The sequence below is a fragment of the Lutjanus erythropterus genome, chromosome 20 (genome assembly GCF_056507025.1).
Source record: "Lutjanus erythropterus isolate fLutEry1 chromosome 20, fLutEry1.hap2, whole genome shotgun sequence".
NCBI lineage: Eukaryota > Metazoa > Chordata > Actinopteri > Lutjaniformes > Lutjanidae > Lutjanus > Lutjanus erythropterus.
In genome coordinates this window covers 30,232,040-30,256,481 of record NC_139336.1, presented here as the reverse complement: position 1 = coordinate 30,256,481, position 24,442 = coordinate 30,232,040, and the positions used below count along the sequence as shown (strand labels likewise).

Below are 24,442 nucleotides of genomic sequence, written 5' to 3'. Positions count from 1 at the left end.
TCTTTGATTTTATGACTTGTTTTTTTAATAGCCTTCTACGCCTAGAAGAAACCCTAGATGTCTATATCTAGGTTTTTTTTTATTATACAGCATTTATTTATATTGCATGGGGAGCGCGCTGTACTCCAGGAGGCCGAGGACTTCCTGGAGATTGTCTGCAGCATGCTGAGGTCCCACGCAGATATGGCATGCAGGGTGAGGATCGCCTGCTGCTTTTCAGCGTACTGCTCTTACAGTGTTCAACAATGCTGGAGCCTAATGAGTTCATTAGAGGGCAGCCCCTGCATGGAATTCTGTATTCTGTACATTTTGGGCCTTATTTGTGTGAATCACGGTGGACGGCACAAAGAGAAGGGGAGCGTGTAGTGGGCAGACAGTGAATCAGATTTCTGGTGTATGGTCATGGTTGGAGGCATGCAGCGCGCTCCTGCATAAAGAGTGCATGGTAATGGGTTGGAATTAGGAAGAATACATTATCATATATTACATATCAGTGGGTGTGTTATGGATTATTAAGGATTGGTAATGATCACCATCAGCTCCTCTTATTCCTTTGAAAAAGTAGTTCTCTCCTGAACATCATATGCTGGCAGTTTGATATGTGTCCAACGATTCTTCAAAGATTAAACTCATATGATGCAGACATACATGCTGTTTGTACTAAAGGAACAGTCAGATATTTTGGGAGGTACACTTATTCACTTTCTAGCTACACCCAGGAGAAGCTCAGCTCATCTTATTTTAGTTTAGCTTAGTTTAGCATAAAAACTGGAAGCAGAGAGAAACAGCTAGTTTGCATGTGCTCAAATGTCAAAAAAAAAAAAAAAAGCCCACCCACAGTATCTGCACCTCTAAAGCTAATTTATTAGCCCCTTAGATTCAGTTTGTTCAATCCATACAAAAACTGTGTAAAAAAAAACACGAGGCTGCAGTTTTACAGTGAGCTATGGGTGAGGTTAGCCTGGCTAACCCTCCTATTCTCATTCAGACATAATTCTACCAGCCTTGCATCCAATCACAACAATTATGTATTTCATATGGAGCAGGATCTATGTGATGATTGACGGAGGAGCTTCACCGGTCCAGATGTGAAGTCACACGCCACATGTTTTCCTGCACTGATTGGTTGCAGGTCTATCCAAGACGGATAGGAAGAATACATCATACATTACATATCAGTGGGTTTGTTATGGATTATTGAGGATTGGTAACAATCACCATCAGCTCCTCTTATCCCTTTCAAAAAGCAGTTCTCTCCCAAACATGATATGCTGACAGCTTGATGTTGAGTCTCGCTTTTATCACAATTACTGAAAAAAATGCTTTGTGTAATACTTTGATAGGCCCAGTGAGAGGGGGGAAAAAAACTTCTTGATTTTCTTATGATTTTTCATGGATGCATTGGACACAGATCAGTACACACTGAGTTAACTATGTGGGTCCCTAGAACATTGCAATCTCCAAACACTCCTGATAATTTCCACTGCATAAACTAGAAACCTGTGCAGAAGTCAACCAACCAATTTTGTGTGCACACCAATTGCTTGTATCGCAGCAGCCTGGAGGTGAATGAGCGTGCCTTCCACATCTAAATGGTTGCATGGATCTAATCAACTAAAAGGTAAGACCCTAATACATCATGCTGAGGCCATTCAAGTCTAATTTTTAATTCTATCTATTTCACAGCAAACCACAAAAGTTGCTTGCCATGTGGAAACAAACTAGGACAAAAGTTCACATTTCGAGTCAACAAATCTTTCTGAACTATAATGCATCAAGCTCGACGCATTAATATAAATGAAACAATACGATCTGTGAGCGTCAACATTAATAAAACTGGCTGCTTTTTAAAAAGAGGTCTTTCTTTCACTAAGTTGAGTGCTTAATAAATTGCTGCGGAGATAAGTAAGGCACTCCTCATCACTTGTGGTGGACAGGTAAAGAATGGAGTGAGCCCATTGTTTGTAACCTTTGAAGAATTACGTGACTTCCAGCCTGCGCTGCAGGAACAATAGTCTGCAGTGTTAGTCAATTCTGCAGGCTTCACTGACCCCTTCCTCTGGTTAGCTGGCAGCGCTATTAGCTAGCCCTTCACCCTGACCTGCATATAAGATCCGTGGTCGATTTTTGCACAATAAGTTTTCTACATCACAAATCAAGGCAACGTTTTCTCTATCTGCATCTTCAGAAGGAAAAGAACTGCACAACTGGAAGTCATCTCACTTCTCAGTATCCAATCAGATAAAGTACAGCAGGCAATAGTGCTAGTTATTATCCAGTAGCCTACCATTTTCTACTCTGACATACTGAAAGCCCACCCAGAACTTCACTGACGCAGACATCCTTCGTAATCACAAAATAACACGCTGTCAAAACCACTAAACCATTTAAAGATGAGTGTGGTCGCCATTATGTGGACTGTGCATTAGAGCTCTTCACACAAAATGCAAGGACATGAGACTCTACTGCTATCAGCAGTTCCACCAGCACTTGTGAGCAGATGTGATCACAGTGGCCGTGGCTGTTGACTGGATCTGAACGCCAGTGTTTTGACATATTATATACTTCTCGGTAAATGAAATATAAACACTTACCTACAGCAGAATCACAAAAAAATAAATTATTGTATGTTTTATTGTCCTTGTGACTGCAATGACAAAACAATAAAACATGCTTTTGCAAACATGCAAAAATATTGTCACACAGGCAGTTCTTCAGATTTTCCTTGCTGGATATTAGTAGGTCTTGCTCTGCGTCTATCACCAGCTTTTTTTTTTTTTTTTTCTGCCCAGAATGCACAATCACAAAGGTCAGGCCCATTCAACTAGTGGCCCACAGGCTTTTTAAAGAATTTTCTATGACCCGCCAGAGGCAGTCTGCAGATGAGGCTGGCGTGTGCGTGATATGATAAATAAAAGTACATACCTCTGAGCTATTTTAAGACGTCTGAACCATACACTGTGCGATCTGGACCAATATGGCTTTGGTTAGCCTACGTATTTTTTGAGGACCTTTGTGCGGTGATTGACTGCAATGGGATTACACCCACTCTGCATCTGTCAAGCCTCCTGTTGGGGAAACTCCAGTCAACTGAGGTAACAACAAGATTCAAAATATCTCTATCAAAGCTAAAGACACATAAAGTTGATTGTGAAAATCAACAATTGAATACATCGGCATGTGATGAAGCCTTTTGAAATAAGTTTGATCATAGTGCAGAGCGTGTTTCCATACAGATGCTGGTGCAGCAACCTTATAAGCCAGCGCCGTTGTGTTTGCGAGCCACGATTGTGAAAACCGATTTTCTCAAACTTTGAAATAGTGTGAGGCCCATCTTGGTGGTTAAGCAGTCAAAATGCATTCAGGTGTGATTGAAGTGGTTTTCAGCTCGGGGGGGACATCTGTCATCTGTCCACTCTGTCTCTGCGACGGCTGCTGTCATTCACTTCTCACTTAATCCGCCTAGTGTATCAATCCACAGCAAATATGTTGAGGGGCTATTTCTCAGCTAAATCACTTCATCACATACGTCACCATTTGGGGAGAGGAACCTAACAGTTGCAAGTTTTTTTTTTTGAATCCCTCGTGGCTACGAATGATGCTGATAGTTAATGCATTTTTCAGAAAGCTTACTGATCAAAAGAAATTAATTCCTCATGGAAAAGGAGGGGAGAAAAAACAGCATCCTCTTTGCTGTAATGAAGCCTAACTACTTCAGCGGATTAATTAATTTTCTTCCCTGAAATAATTACTTTGTTATTTCTTCCTTTGCTTTAAGAACATCTTAAATTGTCTGACACAGGTTATGTGGGTAGTCGTCCGCGGTCAGGAGTACAAATGTAGACAGATAATCTGTACCTGTGAGGGGAAAAAAAAGGAAAAACAAAAAAGAAAAGGGAGTATGTAGTCAATTTCACTATGGAATTCAAAGCAGACTTGAAGCAAAGTAAATTTGCAATATTTAATGAGAAATGTAAGAAAGTGTTTCCTCTTAGTGCTACTTAGATGTTTTGGCCAGAGGCTGTGTCTGTAATCCCTACAATGGTTTCTCAGTTACGGCAAAAAATAAGGAAAACACTGTCTAGAACACTCAATTAGGATTAGACCTGAGGCCATAGATTTACATTAAGTGTTCCCCTCTAGAACTGCAAAACATCAATACAACGCACAGCCAAATGACTTAATTCCCTGTGATTGACATGGATGTTAAGCACACGTGGCTTCAGCGTGTTTCCCCTGTTTATTTGATAGTTTTGCAGTTTTTTGTCTTTACTTGGTGAGGAGTGTTACTCTGTAGACTGTACTTTGTTATTTTAGCAGGGGTCTGTGTTTTTAGTCAGCGAACAAAGAAACATCAAGATCTTTTGGAAGGAACAGGCAGTTTGAAAACTAATATCTTTGTTGATTTATGCACACCCACATACAAATACAGGAAAAAAAATGGCTTGGTAGGATCCTTATAATTTAATGAAATCTTAAATGAATATGTCCAATCACCGTGACTTGCCAACAGGCAACCGATTAACATTTATATCCACAGTCTTTGGGTTGTCACATATAACTTACTGATAATGTTTTTTTTCCCCCCACAATATCTTCATATTCTTCTATTAAGTCCATATTTACATACATGTTGGCCTCTGCAGGCGCAGAATTCATCTTTATGTAACTGTTCACAATGTGTCAAAGTGCTTTTTGAAAGCTCCTCATACTTCATAATTAACTTCAAAGTGATATGTGGGCGATATGTTGTCATATTTATAGCAATAAATTGAAAAAAAAAACTCAAGCAAATACAGCTTTGTGAAAAAAATCAATTAAGAATGTTTCAGATTAAATTTACTTTATTATCTTGTTCAATAAACATAAGATACATTAGATGTTCTGACGGTAGTTTGGTGTGAATGTTACACGTTTACAATGTTTACACCATTCTCTACAACAACAAAACAAAAAAATAAAAAAATAAATAGTTTTCCTGGCTGTTATTTTACTTCATTTTCACACACACATCCAGTCAGACAGTCAGCACTAATGCAAGATTATCAAATTGGGCTGTGCCCGTCACAATCAGACATAATATAACATAATTTTAGTGAATGAAAGAAGTGAAATTGTGTAGTTTTAAGTCAAAAATCGACAGCAAAATGCACCGCAGTGATGTAGAGAAGGAGCCATAATGGCGTAAAGGCAAGATAGTGATGAACTAGCCTCCCTGACAAAATCTGGAGTTGGAGCATCATAACAGATTAAAGTGTCGTCGCTGTCAGAGAAACTTCTCCCATGTAAAAACTAAATGTGAGAGTGAACCTTTTCATGGTTGAAAACATATAGATTAACAGGTGACGGTGTATCTTTACACAGATGCAAACTAACTATATTGATACTGGAATTTGTCTAAAATTTGCGTATATACTTATAACCAAAAATGTGTTTTATGAGGTCACAGTGACGTTGACCTCTGACCACCTGAATCTAACCCGTTGTTATGCCCAGCTCGTTGGAGAGCATAACAAAGACAGGAGGTCCACACAGTAACAGCTTTAACAAATAATTAATTTATTGAAAATGAAACAACAAAAAGAACCAAATAACTAAGTATGGAAATCGGTGGTGTAATGAAGGTGTTGGGTGCTGTTTATGTGGGTGCTAATATAAACTATGTGTAAAGGGAAAACCAAGGCTGAGCTAAACAAAGTCAAACCAAACAAAACCAGTGGGTGCCGGAAAAGCACCAGCCTTCCAGGAGGGAGAGAGAGAGCCATCTTGGATTCTCCCAAGCTTTTAAAGGCCCTGCCCAGGTGGAAGCAATCCACCAACGAGGAGGGAGGGGCAAGCAACCAGGGAGGGAACCTGCAAGGGAAAGCAGAGGCAGGAACAGGAACTGACCTGAGGCCTGTGGCCGTCACACCGTTCATTCTTGAGACCATGAGTCCATTTAATCAGTTCATCCTTGGGTCCAGCTTGGCCATTTGTTGGAAGAAATTCCCTTAACGTGTTCTTGAGATGTTGCATTTAAAAGAATGGGACAACTCAGGCCATGGCTGTCACAGGTATGGAGACATAAAAAAAAGTTTTTTCAAGGTTTTTCAGAAACCGTGAATCACAGAGGTCCTTCAGCATACAGTCCTGAATATGATTGGACCAGTGGTATGTGAGATTAGCTGTGGACGAGCTCCAGGTCCGTTGGTCATGCACACGCACACACACACACACACACACACACACACACACACACACACACACACACACACACACACACACACACACACACACGCTCGCCACACACACAAACAAGCAAGTGATTGCATGATCCATTCCAGGCTTACACCTGGTGGAGATAATGACACACTTTTTTTTTTCTTTAAAAGAAGTGGAAAGGACAAAAAGAAATTTTGAATCTGTATTTTAATAGAAGAACTTTAGACCTGCAAGTCAGACCTGTATTTTGCTTGTTTCCTCCTGATGGGAGTTGCTGAGGTTTTAAGTTCCAGCGTGACTGTCAGGTTGACTCCTTGTCGAGGAGCACAGACTACAGAAAAATAATAGCCTCATGCTGCTGAGGATGGCAAAGGAGACATCTCTGGAGGGTTAGGCAAGGGCTCACCTTCCCTATGGGCAGGCATGGAGCCTGGCAGAAAAACGTTGTCCTCACTAAGAAATTATTTTTATTTATAGGCCAGCCAGAATAATAAATGTCAAATGAAGGATTTTTTTTAAAGGTGAAACACAGCTTAGCGGTAGCTCTGTACTGGGCTTTGGTTTACCTAAAAGAGAGACATTAGCGTCTTATTGTGGCCTTGTACTCTGTAGTGTTCTTGGAAACGCACAATAATCCCCACATTAACCCCTTTAGACCCAGTTGGATGTTGTGTTTTCAGTTTTGAGACATACTGTGCGAAATTAAGATAAATGGATTTAGGCTGCTGCCTACAAGATGCCACACAGGTTCATTAGGCAGCCTAATACATTTCCAAGACATAATGGTTAGAATGAACCAATAAAGGCCTAAGTTATGTTTCCACGCTAACTTTACTTCAGCTTTCTCTCTTAAATTCAAGAGTTAACTTCAGAACTTTTAATAAGACAAACGAGGTTGATGATTATGTTCTCTGTTGCCTCTCAACACCCTGTAATGCAATGAGACACTCTAATTAAGACATATTTTAGGAAACCATTAGGGAAATCTGAGAGAATTCCAAAACACCATACAATCCATAAATCATGGAGGAGGAACGCTGTCCCAGCAGCTTCCAGGCTATTATAGAATTATACATATGCAATAACTCCTGGTTAAAGTCAAACTTTCACCGTATACACGCAAAATGATCTATTTTCTCACTAAATATATACTTTATGTGGCCCATCCTCAACAGAAAAACAAGCATATAGACTGTCTCTACAAGCAGCTTATTACGACATGCAAACAAACAAATCAAAACCACTGGATTTTCACCAACAGGATCAGTGTTGGAGTCCCAAAGATCAACATAAACTCATTTAAAGTTTTAAGTTTATTACATTATGTTATGTTGTGATGGGTTTTCCTGTGCTTATGCTTTGATGCGTTGTATTGCATTACCCTAATTCAAGATCCTGCACTACATTTGGTGCAATATTGTTTAAAAAAAACGCACCATTCAAAGTTCTCCCAGGTTCAGTGAAGAAGAGAGAGAGAGATTATGTTCTAAAGCACAAATAAACACACCCACAACTCCGCACAGTGCCGGAATTTGTGTGAATACGGCCGAGGCGAACCGAGAGCAGAGGAAGAGACGGCGGATGCGATGCAACCTTTGGTCGGCACATTTTCCGACCTAAAAACCTCCTGAGTAAAGCAAAACATGAGAAAATAAATGAAGGCAGAGGGCAGGGTCTCCATCACTAACCTCTAGTGGGTCATAAGTAATTAATTAGAGTTGCACATTATGCCTTTAAGGTCACTGGCATCGACCTATTTTGTCATTTAGGTATGAGGATGTGTTTAGTGTTTCCTGTATAAAGTGGATTCTTGAATGTGCTTATTATCTGTAGATAATGATGAAATCTTTCAACATAAATTCACTTTCATATACTTTTGCAGCTTGAGGAGGGCCACAGGGCTAAATTTTGTTGTTTTGCTTTTGTTTGTTTAATTTAATATTCTTCTGTTTTTAATTTTCAGTTCTCCTGACAGGAGACAGATAACAGATAAAAATCTGGATCCTCTGGCTCCTCCTAGTGCTCTATACAGCATTTGCAAGAATGAATGAAAACAATCCAAATATCACCTACCCCAGGTTTAAACCCTATGAAACCAAAAAAGTATTTCTGCAACGCTCTCAGAGGATAATTACATTTTCACTCAGTTGGCTATAGAGTAGAATCCTAATCGATTTATCCAATCATACTGAATCCTGCCTTATAGCATATATTTAGGAGTAACTGCTTAAAACTGTTCCTTTATGACAAATGTCTCTTTTTATGTGGAAATATCACAAACAATGCAATAACTCTAGCAGACCTGGCCTTGATTTCTCTCAAACAGACCTGTTTAAACACTACACGCTCAGACGTTTGTGAGAAGCAAGATCAAGCACTCCTCATTATTGCCCTTGGAGCTGCATCTAATCTGGCTTCTGCACTGCACAAGGTGAAGGAGTATTGATCCCTGGACACAGTATGTGTTGAATGAACGGTAATGAAAGCAGCTGTGAGGATAGAGACAGTTTATTATAGAGGCTTTGCTTTGCCTGCAGTATGCTATAAAGGACATTGCATAAAAGGCTTATCAAAGAGCCACAGACTGTATTGACATTGTGAATCATCTTTGTTACACATTCTCGTTCTGCAATCATTCAAACAGTGTGTTTTGTATGAATCTCAAACCACTCAAAAGAAAACTAGATGTCTACATAAAAATTCCCTTAAAATTTGTGCCTTGTTTTTGAGTCATGATCCTCCGATTTCAAGATGCACGATATGATTTAAATATGGAAAATTGCAACAAATAATTATAAAATGTTTTAATTGAGGTTCTTAACACCTTGATTTTGCATGCACTTGCCCCCAGAGAATACCAGATGTTTGATTAATCCACCTAATTGTTTTGTTTTAAGAGCTCAAAGGCTTCAGGAAAGAATAGTACTGTAATTTATGGACAAAATCAGCCTAAACCAAAGAAGTGGTGCATTACATATCTTAGCAGTAATTTATTTTAAGCACAGCATTAGTGTGATTACTTAACTGTCATCAGTCAACAGGACACATGCACACTAATGTCATTAGTGCTAACAAGCCTGATGATGCCGTGCATCACAATGACAATATCAGTGATTCAGGGGCTGCTGATTTCCATGGCAATGGTGCACAAAGTTTTAGAAATCTGCACCATGACTTTGTTGCACATTGCAGAAGTATAGGGATAGTATTTCGGAAACTATCTCAAGGGAGTTAGCTGATGGTCCTCCGATCCAAAAACATTTAACTTGATTGTTTTCTAACTGCTGTCACTGGCAAGTGAAGACACAGACATCAATCTTTGCAAGTTTTTATTCATTTGCTGCCAGCTAAGAGAAGACGCAAATAATCAGAGCCACCTGTAAGCCAGTTGGCTCTCAAAGGTAGCTATTATGTTTCATGTAATCGTGTTGTGCCTGGTATGAATGTCTGCCAACACTGGCAACTTGACATTAACCAAGACAGCATAACCTGTCATAGTTTTTGTGTGCGTCATTAACATTTCCCTTGACCTCAAGTAAAGTTGTACATTTTGGACTTGTAATACAGATTAAGTTTTATGCTTTTATAATAGTCTCATGAATAATTCCTTTGACCTAAAGCTAAAGTGGTACCATTTGGACTTGTCATAAGGCTGTCACTAAATGTTATAAGGCCAGTTTGATGGCAGACTACAGTAGCAGAGTTAACTGATGTTGCATGTTGCTTAAGTAGGCTAACTCCTTGCTATTAATAGATATTCTATAACATTTTATTTGAAGGGGTGTGGTAACACTTTCATGACGCCTGTCTTAAACATGATGGAATGTTTATGAAGGTTTATGACATGTTATTAAGTATGATCTGGTCAATTATATAATTTCTTCAATGCAAAGCTGACATTATTTGAGATAAATTTGTCCACAACTTGACATAAATGGAGCACATCGTTAACAGATAGTGGTTAGCCAACTTTAGCGACAAATAAACTAGCTAACTTCCGTCTGTCCGTTGGGTAACTAGCCTTATAACATTATATTACATCTTTATGACAAGTCTAAATGGTACCACTTTAGTTGAAGTCCAAGAAAACATTAATCACACAGTTCTAATGGTCTCATAATGGACAATGTCAAAACCAACCTCATGTGACAGTATAATGTTTAAATTAAATTTGGTCATGTCAAGTTGTCATGACATAGACACTGACAGATTATATTGTCTTGGTTATGTAAAGTGACTGAAAGACACAATCAGAAACATTCATAAGTACTCCTCATATTTATGACAGGTGTCATGACATTATTATAACAGTGTCATGGGCATCTTATTCACAAAAATAAAGTGTTATTTAAGTGTTTACTGTGCAACGTTAGCAATCTCATTACATATGGGACAACGTTAAAGAGTTTTTAGGGTTTCTAGCTTATAGGTTGGAGATGACTCGTTTTCATGATACACTGTACAAAGGATTTTTGCTCACACAATATCATGCCTTATCCATAAATTAGACCTGTTCCTGTAATTCAAAAATCCACTCAGACTCGCTAGTAAACGAAATGAGTTCATCTATTCTTAATAGTGAGTGGTGAATTTGTTGCTCCCCATGAAAAATGATAGGCTGCCAACAAATGACGCTGGCTGATCTTGACCTTGGCACACCTGCTTTGACTCCCGGTTGTTTTATAATCAAGGTTGCCATTTATCTTTGCCATTACTCTCCCGGTAATTTGTAACTGCTGAGCTAAACAGTGTTAAACTGGACATTAAAAATCTTCACCGAAACAGCGCCTGTTCCCAGAATATTGCAGGAAAAAAAAGACGAATGCCTGTTTAACTATTTGGTATTATTAAATTAATGGATGCTCAAGTGACAGTCTACAGCTCATGAGAGACCCTTCTCCACAGTGGAAGGTGATGCATTTCAAGAGGAGGAGAAACAACAATGACAAGACCAGTACAGAGAATTAAAATTCATGCTAAGAGACAACTCAGTACTCATTACACAGTTTGACACCTAAAATAAGGTACAGTGCAAAATCGCTACGGCAATAACTGCTCGGCACCAGACGCCACATGTTGCCCTTGGCAAAGTATGAGGATCTCACAAATTACCACTTTAAATGAGAAATGCCACTTGATATTTCTGCGTGAGCATGTGTGTGTGTGTGTGTGTGTGTGTGTGTGTGTGTGTGTGTGTGTGTGTGTGCGTGTGCGTGCTGTGGTGTTTTATGCCGCCACCTGGGCTGCTAGAGCCATGCAGAGAGCAGTTTGTACATCTGACATTTTAATATAATGCACTCTAAAACAACAACAAAGGCAGAGACCGTGGCTATGAAAATGAGAAGCATCACCTCTTTGACACACTCAATAAACATTTATCATGTCGCGTCCACCTTTTGTGCATAAAATGCCCTGCACAACCAAAATGAAAACTTATGTACACAAGCTGGCGAATCCTCTCAGCCAAGCGCCCCACATATTTGACAAAGGACTGTAAAGCTAACAGCTGCTGATTAATCACGATGGGGCTAAATTACTGGCTGCCTCTCAACCGGGTATGGAGCTGGATGCCCAGTGCATTAAGAACCTCCTTTGCATGTACTTGACAGCTGCATAGACTAAGTGCCACTTCTGCCTATTTAGCTGCATCTTTCTACTCCTTCTACCATAAGCCAAAAATAGCCTCTGAACACAGTGTAGTTAAAGGGCTATCACACATCCTAATTCAATTGTTAACTCATTGGGAAAACGGTTCAAAGTGAGCTTTAGTTTTATGGTGTTATGACAATCTTAATGACTGGCATTTAATTTACATATTATATGTAAATGTCAGCCTTCAAATGTGGTGCAAATTAACAATTTCTAATCTAAATTATATACTAACCCTTAGCTAAGCTTCCCACAGTGACTGCAATTCAGCACTCCCTGTGGTTGCATAATGCATAATCAATACTTTGCTGTAAGGCTTTTATTGCACACATTACATTACATCCGCCATACACGTAGGGTACATTAAAGTTTTTTTTATATATATATTTTTTTGTCCCTATTAACTGTCACCATGCAACAGCTAATTTCTCCTGGTGCACAGAAGGAGACAAATTACTGCAGTGCTTTCCTGTATACGCAAAAATCACTTTAAGTGCAAAAAAACATGTGAGCCATGTTATGTGCATATTGTCTCCAGTGTGTGTAAGATATTGATTTTTTTGCAGGCTTGCAGTGCACAGTGAAACATGAAAAACACGTCTCACTTTTGAAAAAAAGGAAAAAAAAATTACAGTTTCTTATAGATAAATTGTCATCAAAGGTACCAGATTCATTTCAGAAGTTTGGGAGTGAGGCGTGCGTGCGCATTGATTGGTTTTAAATTTAAATATTCTTCCAGTTTTGTTTGTCTGCTCCATTTTACCTTTGTTTGAGCTTGGAAGAGAATGACTGAAACATCTTTTTTACCATGAGTGTTGCGACCATGGGAGCCCAGGTTATAGTTAAAGAGGGCTGCAAGATAAATATGGCAGGAACATTTCCAGAAATGTGGAGCCTTCAATTATGATTAATAAAGTTGCTCTTTCAGTGTATAAAAATATTGTTTTTTTTATTGTGTTCTGTACTTTCAGCAGAGTGACAGATAAACACACACAAGGGGGACCAGTTTACTGCATATGGTACATGACTTGATATCAAAACAATAAGAAAAGACGGAATTTAATGACGTTGTGAAGCAGATAAGAGTTAAATTAGAGATTTTGGGATAATGTACCGCCTGGCCAATAAAAAAAAAAAAAAAAAAAGTCACCACCTTCCACTGGATAAATACTGCAGTGATTAATATGTTTCAGCTGGTAACAAGTTATTGAATCCTAACTGATGCAGCGAGGAGCTTCTCATTTCTTCAACAACCATGTCAGAAGACATATCCTGTGGTCGTGGAAAAGATGTTACTCTGTTTCAGAAGGGTCGAATTATTGTGATCAAGCAAAGAAAACAACTAAGGAGACTGATGAAACCACTAAAACTGGGTTAAGAACTGTCCAATGCATTATTAAAACCTGGAAGGAGAGTGATGAACCATCATCTTCAAGGAAGAAATGTGTTCAGAAAAAATCTTGAATGATTGTGATCGGAGATCACTTAAACGTTTGGTGAAATCAGTTCATATAAAAGCAGTAGAACTCACGGCTGTGTTTAATAGTGAAAGTAAGAATATTTTCACACACACAGTGTGAAAAGAACTGAAGGAACTGGGACTAAAAAGCTGTGTAGCCTTAAGAAAACTACTTATCAGTGAGGCTAATCGGAAAAAAAGGCATCATTTTGCCAGGGAACTTAAAGATTGGACTGTGGAGCGACGGAAAAAGGTCATGTGGTCTGATGAGTCCAGGTTTACCCTGTTCCAGACTGATGGGGTAAGAAGTTAGGTGGATGAATTGCTGCTCCCATCATGCCTAGTGCCTACCGTACAAGCCTGTGGAGGCAGTGTTATGGTCTGGAGTTGCTTCAGTTGCTCAGGTCGAGGTTCACTAACATTATGTGTCCAAAAAATGAGGTCAGCTCACTACCTGAACATACTGAATGAGCAGGTTTTTACATCAAGGAATTTTTTTCTTCCCTGATGGCACGGGCATATTCCAAGGATTCCAGGATTCACTGGGCTCAGATTGTGAAAGAGTGGTTCAGGGAGCGTGAGACATCATTTTCACACATGGATTGTCCACCACAGAGTCCAGACCTGAACCCCAGTGAGAGTCTTTGGGATGTTCTGGAGAAGACTTTACACAGCGGTCTGACTCTCCCGTCATCAGTATCAATTAATGCAACTCTGGACAGAAATAAATGTTGTGACACTGCATAAGCTTATCAAAACAATGCCATGGCGAATGCCTTATTAAAGCTAAAGGCTTGTGTGACTTTGTGAGACATATGTCTAGTGTTCTTAACCATTTTAATGCTGAAATGTTACATATTATAGCCTTAACTAATGATTAGCCAGATCAGCCACTGTTAGTAATCATTACACACATTATAACTAACAGGAGTAAATGTCAGACAACCTTTACCAGTTACCTTATGTTTCTGTAGTGGTGACAGGACATCAAGTAAAATACATACAGTATTAGCAGCCTGAATCACACTAAAGCTCTGTGCGCTCTCCAGGGAAAATATTATGCCAAACTCTCATTAAGAGACAGGCTGTCTTCACGTCCAAACACGCAGCGGAAACGAGTAGACCCAGAATAATCTACGGCGGGGGAAAAAAACGAGCGACACCTCCCCTGGTTGGTACGACCCTACAGCGACGTGTCTCGTCTAGACTGCCCTCAAAGCAGAGAGCAAAAAGCTAAACGCATGGGGTGAAAAGTGCCTAGTTTGTGCATTAAAAGGAAAATCATACCGGAGCGGCACGCTGCCACTGCCAAGTGCATTAAAATAATGGATATATTCAACGCAGGTGAGGGTTCAAGTGCAAATATTATCAAGTACTCAAAATGCTAAAAGAATGACATAATTCAGTTCTACTATCAATTTGACTACGACATAATTAGCCTCTGAGATAATCACAATTTTACAGCAACAGTTTTTTAGAATAGTGAAAAAGAGACTGAGCCATGAAACACCGGTTGTGGCTGTTTGTAGAGAGTAAAATCTACTTTTGATGGAAGCCAGGTATTTTCTGCAATCCACTGTGAAGTTGGCAAAGGTTTTATTTTACTTCAGGTTATATTTATTTTTAATGTGTTATTTTTGAGCCAGCTGTCAGCCCAGTGATAATGAGAAAAGTTACAAAGAGACAAAGAGGTGGTATTTGTCAAGAGTTTAAGTTTATGTAGAAACTAGAATATTTTAGTTGATTTTACATTTTAGAATCATTTGTTTTTTTTGCAGTTTCTCAGTTGTGTTTGGTTTTAACGCCCTCTGGCATCTTCAGCAACCTTTACCACCGGCCACTCTGCATTATTTAACTCCCAGGCGGTAATGTTTGAATCAGCCTTTGTTTAATTGATCTACTTAATTCATTAAGTTCAAGTCTTCAGTCATCGGTTCGGCCAGTGCAAGCGAACTTTTAACAAGGTTAAATGTTTTCCATTGCACAAAAGCGCACTGAGACCATCCCGTAGAAAAACATGTTTGTATTTGTAATAAATGTAATAATTCATTCTTCCAAATTGATGCACCAAATGTCTTGGATATTTTTATTTGTTTCTTAGCGGCTAATAAGTTCATTTCCTCTGTGTGTTTCTCACCCTCTGAGTTCATATGCAATTTTCTTCTGCAACTATTATCCATCCAGTAAGGGTTCATGTCAAGAGTTCCCTTTTCAGTGTTATAAAAGAAACACAATTTGCCCCCGACCTTGCTTTATATAATTGACTCTCATCTAACCATGCTTTGTATCAAATCAAACAAACACTAGACATAAAATGTTCTAAATTATTAGACAGTATTAGACCCTTTTTTTAGACTCTATTAGACGTAATTTGGCACATTTTACAACAGAACTGTAATGTAAATTCAAGTCCAGTGTAGATGAGACGGATGGCTACCTCTTTAATCAAATCATATTATATAGTGTAGTTTAACTACAGATGTTAGACTGCCTCAATGATATAAATTGTTTGATGGCCCAGAACTTTCTCCAACTCAACAACTCAAGTCCACCAAACTCTATTAATTCCTCCGTCCCCCTTCTACAAATGTCAAACTCACCGCCAGAAATCTAGGAGTAACATTTGATTCAGGTCATCCGTCAAATCTCCATCTGCGTACCATTTCTAGAATCAAACCGCGGCTCCCACACTCTGACACCACACATTCACATCCTCCAGACTCTGCTATTGTGATTCACTCCTCTCTGGCATTAACCAAAAATTAACTTTCTCGACTCCAACTGGTCCAAAACGCAGCAGCTTAAACAGAAGACATCACATCACCCTGATCCTGCCTGATCTTCACTGGTTTCCTGTGCGTTTAAGAATTGATTTTCAAAATTTTACTGATTTACTCTTAAAGCCCGCCTGGGTCTGGCCCCTAGCTACTTAGCTGAAATGTTAACCCCTTATGAGACGGTACGCAGCCTTAGATCCTCGGGCGGGGCCCTCCTGGCTGTTCCAAAGTCTAGGCTTAAGTCTAAAGGTGGCCGCGCTTTTTCCACTAGGACTCCCCGAATTTGGAACGACCTGCCCGAGGAGATAAGGCTTGCAAAATCAATGACGTCTTTTAAATCAATTTTTAAAACCTATTTTTACAGGTGATGTGATGTTGTTGTCTCTTTTTAATGGATTTAATTCATTCTTTTATTTGTACTTATTTATATTGACATTATGTAATGTTCATTCCTTTTATTTATTTATATTGTCTAGACAACATCATGTAATGTTTCTGATCTATTTCCATTTATTCCTATTGTCATGTTTTTCTTCTTAAGTTATTATTATTATGTACTGTCTAATAAAGACCATAGTATTTCTACATTTTGTCCAATAAGACAGCATGTTACATCTTTTAGTGTACTGTCAGATAAAGCGAGCTGTTATTTTTAGGGTACATTCTTAGTTGTCAAAATTTCAGTCATCATAATCAACAATGTGATTCCAAAAGGGGTGATATAACAGCTGAGTCATCCAAACTGGAATACTCCCACCAACTCAGTGTTCATTGTTCATCTTTCCATGGTGGACATAAAATAGAACCGTTGCATGATTGAGTTGTATTGTATGGTGCAGCGTTGCACCAGAAAGCCCTGAATACTGTTGAGAATTGTCTGAACTGTGAAAGAGACATGTTGCCCCAGTTGCTTTTAAACTCCACGTTCCAGACTGCACAAACAACCTTCTAGGTTTTTTCTTTACTTTTTTTTGTTACTTTTTCATCTCTGTGTCTGATTTTGACACTGAAAAAGTGAATTCACACGAGGTGGGTTTCCAGTACCGTCGGCTCCACTGTGAATGAAAACCCCACTCTGCAGCTTTTTTTTTTTCCCTCCAGCTTTTAACCGCTTTCAGCTCACTGGTCCGTGTGGTTGAGTTCCAACAGCTCTCACCAAACCCTTATATAAACGATTGGTCAGCCGTGTTCATTACATGAACTTGCACAGGCCAAATGTATGCTACCTACTCACTGTAAAATGATGCCAAGCCAAAGAGCACACTTGACTTTTGAAGTTGAACATGTAGCAATCTAATCCCACTAACCCCCTAGTGGTTAAAAAAAAAAGAAAAAAAAAAAAAAAAAAAAGTTTAATGCAGCTGTAAAAGCTTTTCATGAACTGTGGAGGATGCAGATGTTTGGGAGTATTCCTAACCACTGTTATTAAAGTTAATGAGGCATGAATAAGTTGATGTGCTGAATGCTAAAGTGATAAATTGTAATATGAGGTGGCCACAGAGGAGTTAAAGGAGAAATGCATGCGATATTTTTTATTACATGACCATGATATGTCATCAAAGATTAAGGAAACACGTGTCATTAAAATACTGGCTTCTCCGCCAACAAGGCCACAGCCAGCATGTCCTCCAGTGACATTTTTATTCTGGGATGGAAAGTTTCACATTTATTGGAGTTAAAATTATTGCTGAATGTTGTGTTGAATGAGTAAGTGTCTGTTTATGAGTGTTTAGAAATCATTAATAATCATTTAAAAGGAGTAGATGTTTATAACGGTTAAATTGAGCAATATGTTAATGGAGTCTGGTATACAGGAAGGAAAACAGTCACTCAACTCCAGTTCCAGAGTGTGTATTTTCATTTTACATCAACTTATAAATGGCAACTTACGCTGTAGGGCTTGTCGTCACTTATCATTGTCAAAATAATGTTGTGCTTATCTTGCTCATGTAGGTTCAGTTTCCCTGCAGGCAACCTGCCTGAGCTTCAAGTCTGGGGAAGAGGGGGCTGGGGGAAACAATTCCCTTAAACCATATATGATATTAAATAGCGATTCAGCCTATGTAACATAACGTTTATTGCTCCAGTTATCTATTTGGACTGCAGTGCTCATTTTTTAAATCTGAGATTGTTCCTTTAATCAAATTGCAGTGTACATTTCTGCACAAAAATCAACTTTGAGGACTTAAAATTAAATTTTATATTTTTCTACATGGTTTCTCAAGGAAGTCAACCTATCCAACTAATTTAATATGATGTCTGTGTCTCCAATTTGCTACTTGGACTGCAGTTCTTTTTGAACTCTAGGGTTGCTGCTTTAAATGCAAAGTGCAGCGTACTTTTCTCTACAAATATGAAAAAAAAAAATCAACTTTGAAGACTCAAAAGACATATTTTTCAACACTGTCCGCGAAATACAAAAGAGTCTAAAATGTTAAGGCAACACAAATCGTTTTGTCCGCCTCTGCAATAGTGATGAGGTCCTGTCCTTGCAGCACCTGTCTTGCAGTTGTCAAAGGGAAGTGGATGTGTGTGTGTGCGTGCATATGAATGTGTGTGTTTGTGTGTGTGTCCAGAATGTGGGAGTATATCTTGATCCACAGCAGCTGCCCCCTCAGCCACAATGACAAACACGCTCATTCAAACACTCTTTGTGTAAAGTAGAATAGAATCAGATCTGTTCTATTTTCAGATGGTGCCAAATCCTATTTGTTTTTTTTTCTGTCCAAACAATACTTTCCCCTAATCACATTAACACAGTTGATGTGAAAAGTTGAATAGACATTAAATGAGCACTTTTATCAGCGATCCGGCATGAATCATCATTTTCTCTTCAAATTTAAATTTCGGGTACACTGAAATGACATTTGTGAGGCGGTTTGTAATCATATTTCCTTTATTAATGGAGTTTTCTTTATGGATGTCCATGTCCTTATCTCACTGGCATTTCATTATATTTCAGAGTGCTTATTAAAAGAACTAATCATAGGTCTTGGGGCAAACATTTTTTCTCACTGAACATTAACTGCTCCTTTTGACAGCAACATAATGCTACAGACTAAGTGACATGCTCACCTCTAAATGGACAAATGTTAAGGAAGGGTCCAGAAAATGGAGAAAACAGGTGAAATCAAGTCTTTTTGGTTAAATGTCCCTTTCACCCAGAGAGAATATGCTTTACAAAGGAGGCATAGTTGATGCAGCCATTGGCATCCTCCTGTCCAGCCATCAGTCTGTCCACCTCATCTTCCGTCATCCTCTCTCCCAGCGTCGCCAGCACGTGACGCAGCTCCGCTCCCATGATGGTGCCGTTGCCTTCCTTGTCAAAAACCCTGAGCCCCTCCACGAAATCCTCAAAGTTGCCTTGATCTTTTGCACGGGAGATGTGCTGCAGCATCGGCAAGAAGGTCTCGAAGTCCACCATTTTAGTGCTCATGTCCTCCGGCCGCGGCTTCCCGAGCACTTTGAGCACATCGGCGTTGGTAGGGTTCTGGCCCAGAGCTCGCATCACATCCCCGCACTGGGCGTATGTGATCTTCATCTCTCCAGTGGGCGTGCGGTCAAACAAGGTGAAGGCCTCCTTGAACTCCTCGATCTGGTCGGCGGTGTACTCAAGAGTGACGCTTTTGGGATCAAACACGGGCTCCTTGGGTGGCTCAGGCAGCGGCTCTGGAGGAGGCGCCGGCTTAGCAGCTGGAGCCGCATCTTTCTTAGGCTCTGGCTTTTTGGGCTCAGGTTTCTTCGGTTCAATCTTCTTTGGTGCCATGTTGTTAAGGGATTCAGAGGTGAGTCAGGACTTGCTGAGAAACAAGCAAGAGTTTGAAGGGATTCGAAGTGATTCCCAAGCACAGAGGGTCACCCCCTCTCCCAAAGCTTTTATATGTGCTTTGTCTAGGGAGCAAGATAGCAATTTCCAACAGCACACCTATAAAAGGAAGAAACCTGAAATAGATTCCCATAGCAAGTGATGTCAACATTAAGTATTGTTCTCAGCTGCTGTCATCTAGCCGACAGGGCTATTTGCTGTCATTAGCGAGGGTCCAGTTGCATTAGGCTGAAAATGTTCTGTCTCTCTGATGGACAAAGGGATCAGAGCACAGCCAACGTATCAGCCCATGAGGGAGTGGGACCAAAATAGCTTTGCTTGCTAACTGCTGAAAGCCTGGGAATCACTGTTTTCTAAAACAATGCTTTTTCCCCCCAGAACAGCGTTGTATCAAACTCACAAATTGTTAATTTTTTTTTATGTAGGAGGTCTCAGGATGAATCAGCACACTTTGGGAATTGTTATTATGCATTATTTATGTATAAGAGGGCATTCTCTTTGGAGAAAATAAGATGATAGGACTTGAGGGAGATGCATTAAACCTGCCTGAGAATTTATGCTATGGCTTTATAGTGTTTTTTTTTTTTCAAGAGGAAGGTCTGCCAAACCTTTTTACAATGAGAGGTGTATGTGGATAGTATTAATGCTGAATGACACATTTGGGGATTTTGGCAATTTCTCATTTCCTGGATAAATGATAGCTTGCATTTTCCCTCCTGTCATCGTTGGAGTGTTCCGCCATATTTAGGAACCTGGCAAGCTCTCGCGGATCCTAAAGGGACTCTTAATTAATGCTTTATTAAAGGCTGATGTACTGGAAAGGTCGACCAGTTAAGCACATTAATGTTAAAATCACATTCAGTGCCAGTATCAATTGATACACAATATTCTGCTGCAGGTGCCTGTTCAGAGTGGTCAAGGCATTTTACAATTCTGAAAAAAGAGATATGAGTGCTTCTGTATATTCAACTGCAGATGAGCGTTATGTCGGGTCCTCTTGGAAAACGTGAATAAACAGGAATTCATTAAGTGCTATATATTGATGGTTGTGTCCATGTGTGGTCTTCATAGGGCGTACGAAAAGACGCCAAAGAGACCTCCTTGCCAAGCATAATTATACCATCAGAGTTAGAAATGACAATTAACCCCACGGCTAGTGAGTTCCACAATGCCAATGACTCATTATTGCACACTGAGGGCATTGAATTGGCTAGTTGCAGAGACAAAATACAAAAATTTAACTAAAGGGAAGCTCTTTGGACACACTGACTGGATACTTTGAAATATCTTGACCTCAATGTAGGTATAAATTTTACATCTTTACTGCTAAAAGGTTTTTCTTCTATTAATTTATTACATTTCCTTGAATATGTCTCCCTGTTTTTCTCACATTTAAAACTTATTTATGAGTATTTATCCTATATTTATGAAAACGAAAACTGGTCACCATTCACCTCCAGTGTTTGGGAGATCCTGTTTCCTTGATGTTTTCCTGTGAAAACCAGAGCTTTCATTTCATTTTTGGGTAAACTATCCCTTTAAGCCTGGAACCAAGCCACTACAATAAAAGCTTTTTTTAATTTTTCCTTCCTCTTTGCTACCATTATTTTTTTTTTAGAGTACTTGGATTGCCTTCCTGATTATCCCATTTTCCATTATATAGAGAATTTGGTCACACCCTATTTTACAGTACGCTAATAAGATGTAACAATCTAATCAATCAGATGAAAATTAGAAATATGCTCTTTATTATGCTGTTATTAGAATTTATAAAAGGGTAATTGGTAATTGACAGAACTAAACTGTAAACTAAAGTGTATTACTTCCCACTGTTATACCCTTATTAGACTTTATTAGAGGGTAATTTGGGACATATCTGCAACTTGAGACACACCTTCTTTGGCAGGTCCCGTACAGTTGGCAGAGTAGCCAAGACTGATGCCTGCTCCTTTGATCAATTCACATTATCTGCTTTTACAACAAGAGTGTGCCTTTTTAATTTTAGTCTTTACTTTGTAGATGAGGTTCACGTCTTCCTTATTAAATGGGGAAATGGCAGATGTGTGATTTCACTTCAGTTTACAGTGTTGAAATCTGTCCCAAGTTACCCTCTAAGATAAGGGTATAACAGTGGGAGATGAAACACTTTAGTTTACAGTGCAGTTCTCTTGTAATGAGTCCATAATTACCCTTGAATAAAGTCTGAAAAAGGGTTTATAAGGAACATTATTTCTAGTTTTTATCTATTTTAATGCAATGTACAGCTTGGTTCGTCTTACTAGTGCATCGTTGGGTGATTATGGTGACTAATTTGAGAGCAGTAGCGTTTGTTTAATGTCTAATAAAGAACATTTTATTTATAGTCTTTATCTAATTTGATACAAAGTAGGGCCTCATGCCATAAAGTGCAACCATGGAAACACTTCATACGTCTATAAGATAAGACAGGTGCATTGGAGAGAGGCAGAAATGCCTGATGTTTTTGCCTGATGAAGGTCTAGAACCGTAACATTGCAAATAAATGATATATTGCAAGTTATATTGTAAAGTGCAACCAAACATTTCTTTAAAAAACCAAAAACACATTTTTTATTTACTTACATGCTTATTTTTGACCATTTGCAAAATTTACAATTACAGGGATTTAACAAATAATACTGGGAATTCAAATGTTTGGCTGGCTGCATACCTTGTGGTTCAAATGTGTCCACTGTCTGTGTATTCCCATGACCAGCTCTATATACAGTACAGCACATCATGCACAGTTACAAGGTGAGAACAAGCACAGCAATTCCATTATGTGTCTAGTTTATAAATACGTAATATGTCACTTGGCTTTATGTAGATGTCTGCTCTGTAATACCCTTCAGTGAATGATAAATGAACCAACAAAATATTCATTTCATTTATGGTATATATAGGATGTGCAGCTCTGTGCTACAATTTTAATCACAGCAACTTTAATTTTATGCATGCATCACACTTTATCAACTCTGTTTAAGACAGCTAAAGCCCGTCATGCAATAATCGCATTTACCCTTCTCTGTCTTCATGCCAGTCCCCCTTGATCCGTCAATCAGGAGCTTGAAGTCCTTGGACAGTGTAGTTTAAGTGTGCAGATATGTGTGTGTGTGTGTGTGTGTGTGTGTCTGCATAGCTGTCCTTACCCTAAGATCATTATCTGTCTTCTCTTTGCTTTTGAGGTCACATGGCCAGTAAAACTGACAGCTAATTTGTCGTCTTTCGGCGCACATGTGGGTATGTGCACATTTGTGTCTGACAGAAACAAAGACAGAGACCTGCAAGAGGCCAAATGGATTACCTATACTGAAACACCATATACGTAAGACTCCAAGGATTCCCCTCCTGGGCATAAATGAATAGAAATAAATGACAAAATGGTTCAATCTTTTACCTCATTTGCTATCTTCTTCACTTGGATGGGTTACTTACCGGTACTGATTACTATCATTTCTCCAACCAAAGGGTTCAAATTAATCCATATATATATCACTCATATATGCTTTCATAGTACCTTGTCCTAAGAGCAGTTCAGTTCTCTCACATGCATAGTAACCTAAAAATGGGTTGGCATCTTTGATTTTCAGTGAAGGTAAACCCCATGTCGAGTGGAGCAACGTGAGTAACATGACATCAAACAACAGCATCAAACGGAAACAAAGCGTTTCAGTCAATTTTGTGGCTGCGGCATCTGAGCAAATCTCTGGAGCAGAAGCTTTGTCAAGCCTGTCACTCGGGTGCACACGGATGATGCTGGCTGGATAGGTCGTGGAGGGACACACTTGTTATTGTTCCTGTTTTCCGTCAAACTTCCTTCAAACGAGGCTTCAGTCAGTACTCTGCTATTGCAATGATTGAGGCAGTCGATTACTGCCTTCAGCATCTGAAGTCAAACAAGTGGTAATTTCATTGGTCCCTACAATCTTTAAAGAGCTGTCAGCTGTCTGTACATGTTGAATGGATCTCAGACCTTCAGAAACCCATACAAGTGCCTTTTTTTCCGGCTAAATTTCAAAAGCTTTACTTAAACGTTGTCGCATTACTTCTTACTGATGTACCCTTCTCATCATCAGAGATATTCAGATATATGCAGCCGAGTTCTGATCGCTGTCTGCTGTTTGCTCAGGCACATCTTCAACTTGAGTGACATAAATTCCAAAAAGTTGGGCCTTTATGTAAAAAAAAAAACAGAATGGAATGATTTGCAAATCCTTTTCAACTGAGTGTAATAAAGACAGGATATTTTATGTTCAAAGTGATTCGACGCCTCCACATAATTGTATAAAGGATATTTCATGGGCTCAGAAACACTTCGGAAAATTGTTGCTGGTAACAAGCGCTAACCTCAAAAGCCATCATCCATGATGGTATGGGGCTGCGTAAGAGCCCATGGGATTGCTAGTACACATCTGTGAAGGCCCCCATTGATGCTGAAAGGTACGTAAAGGTTTTGGAGCACCATATGCTGCCATCCAGACGACATCTGTGGTGCTTTATGAGGTGCAAAAA

The 24,442-nt window shown here is 39.2% G+C and overlaps 1 protein-coding gene across 1 annotated transcript; it reads right to left on the bottom strand.

Moving 5' to 3' along the window:
- Window positions 1-18,964: 18,964 nt before the first annotated feature.
- LOC146308702 (myosin light chain 3) lies at window positions 18,965-19,948 on the bottom strand. The gene has a single exon (XM_084745686.1). The coding sequence runs from the start codon at window positions 19,850-19,852 to the stop codon at window positions 19,244-19,246; it is 609 nt and encodes a 202-aa protein (XP_084601812.1). The 5' UTR covers window positions 19,853-19,948; the 3' UTR covers window positions 18,965-19,243.
- Between the last annotated feature and the right edge of the window lie 4,494 nt (window positions 19,949-24,442).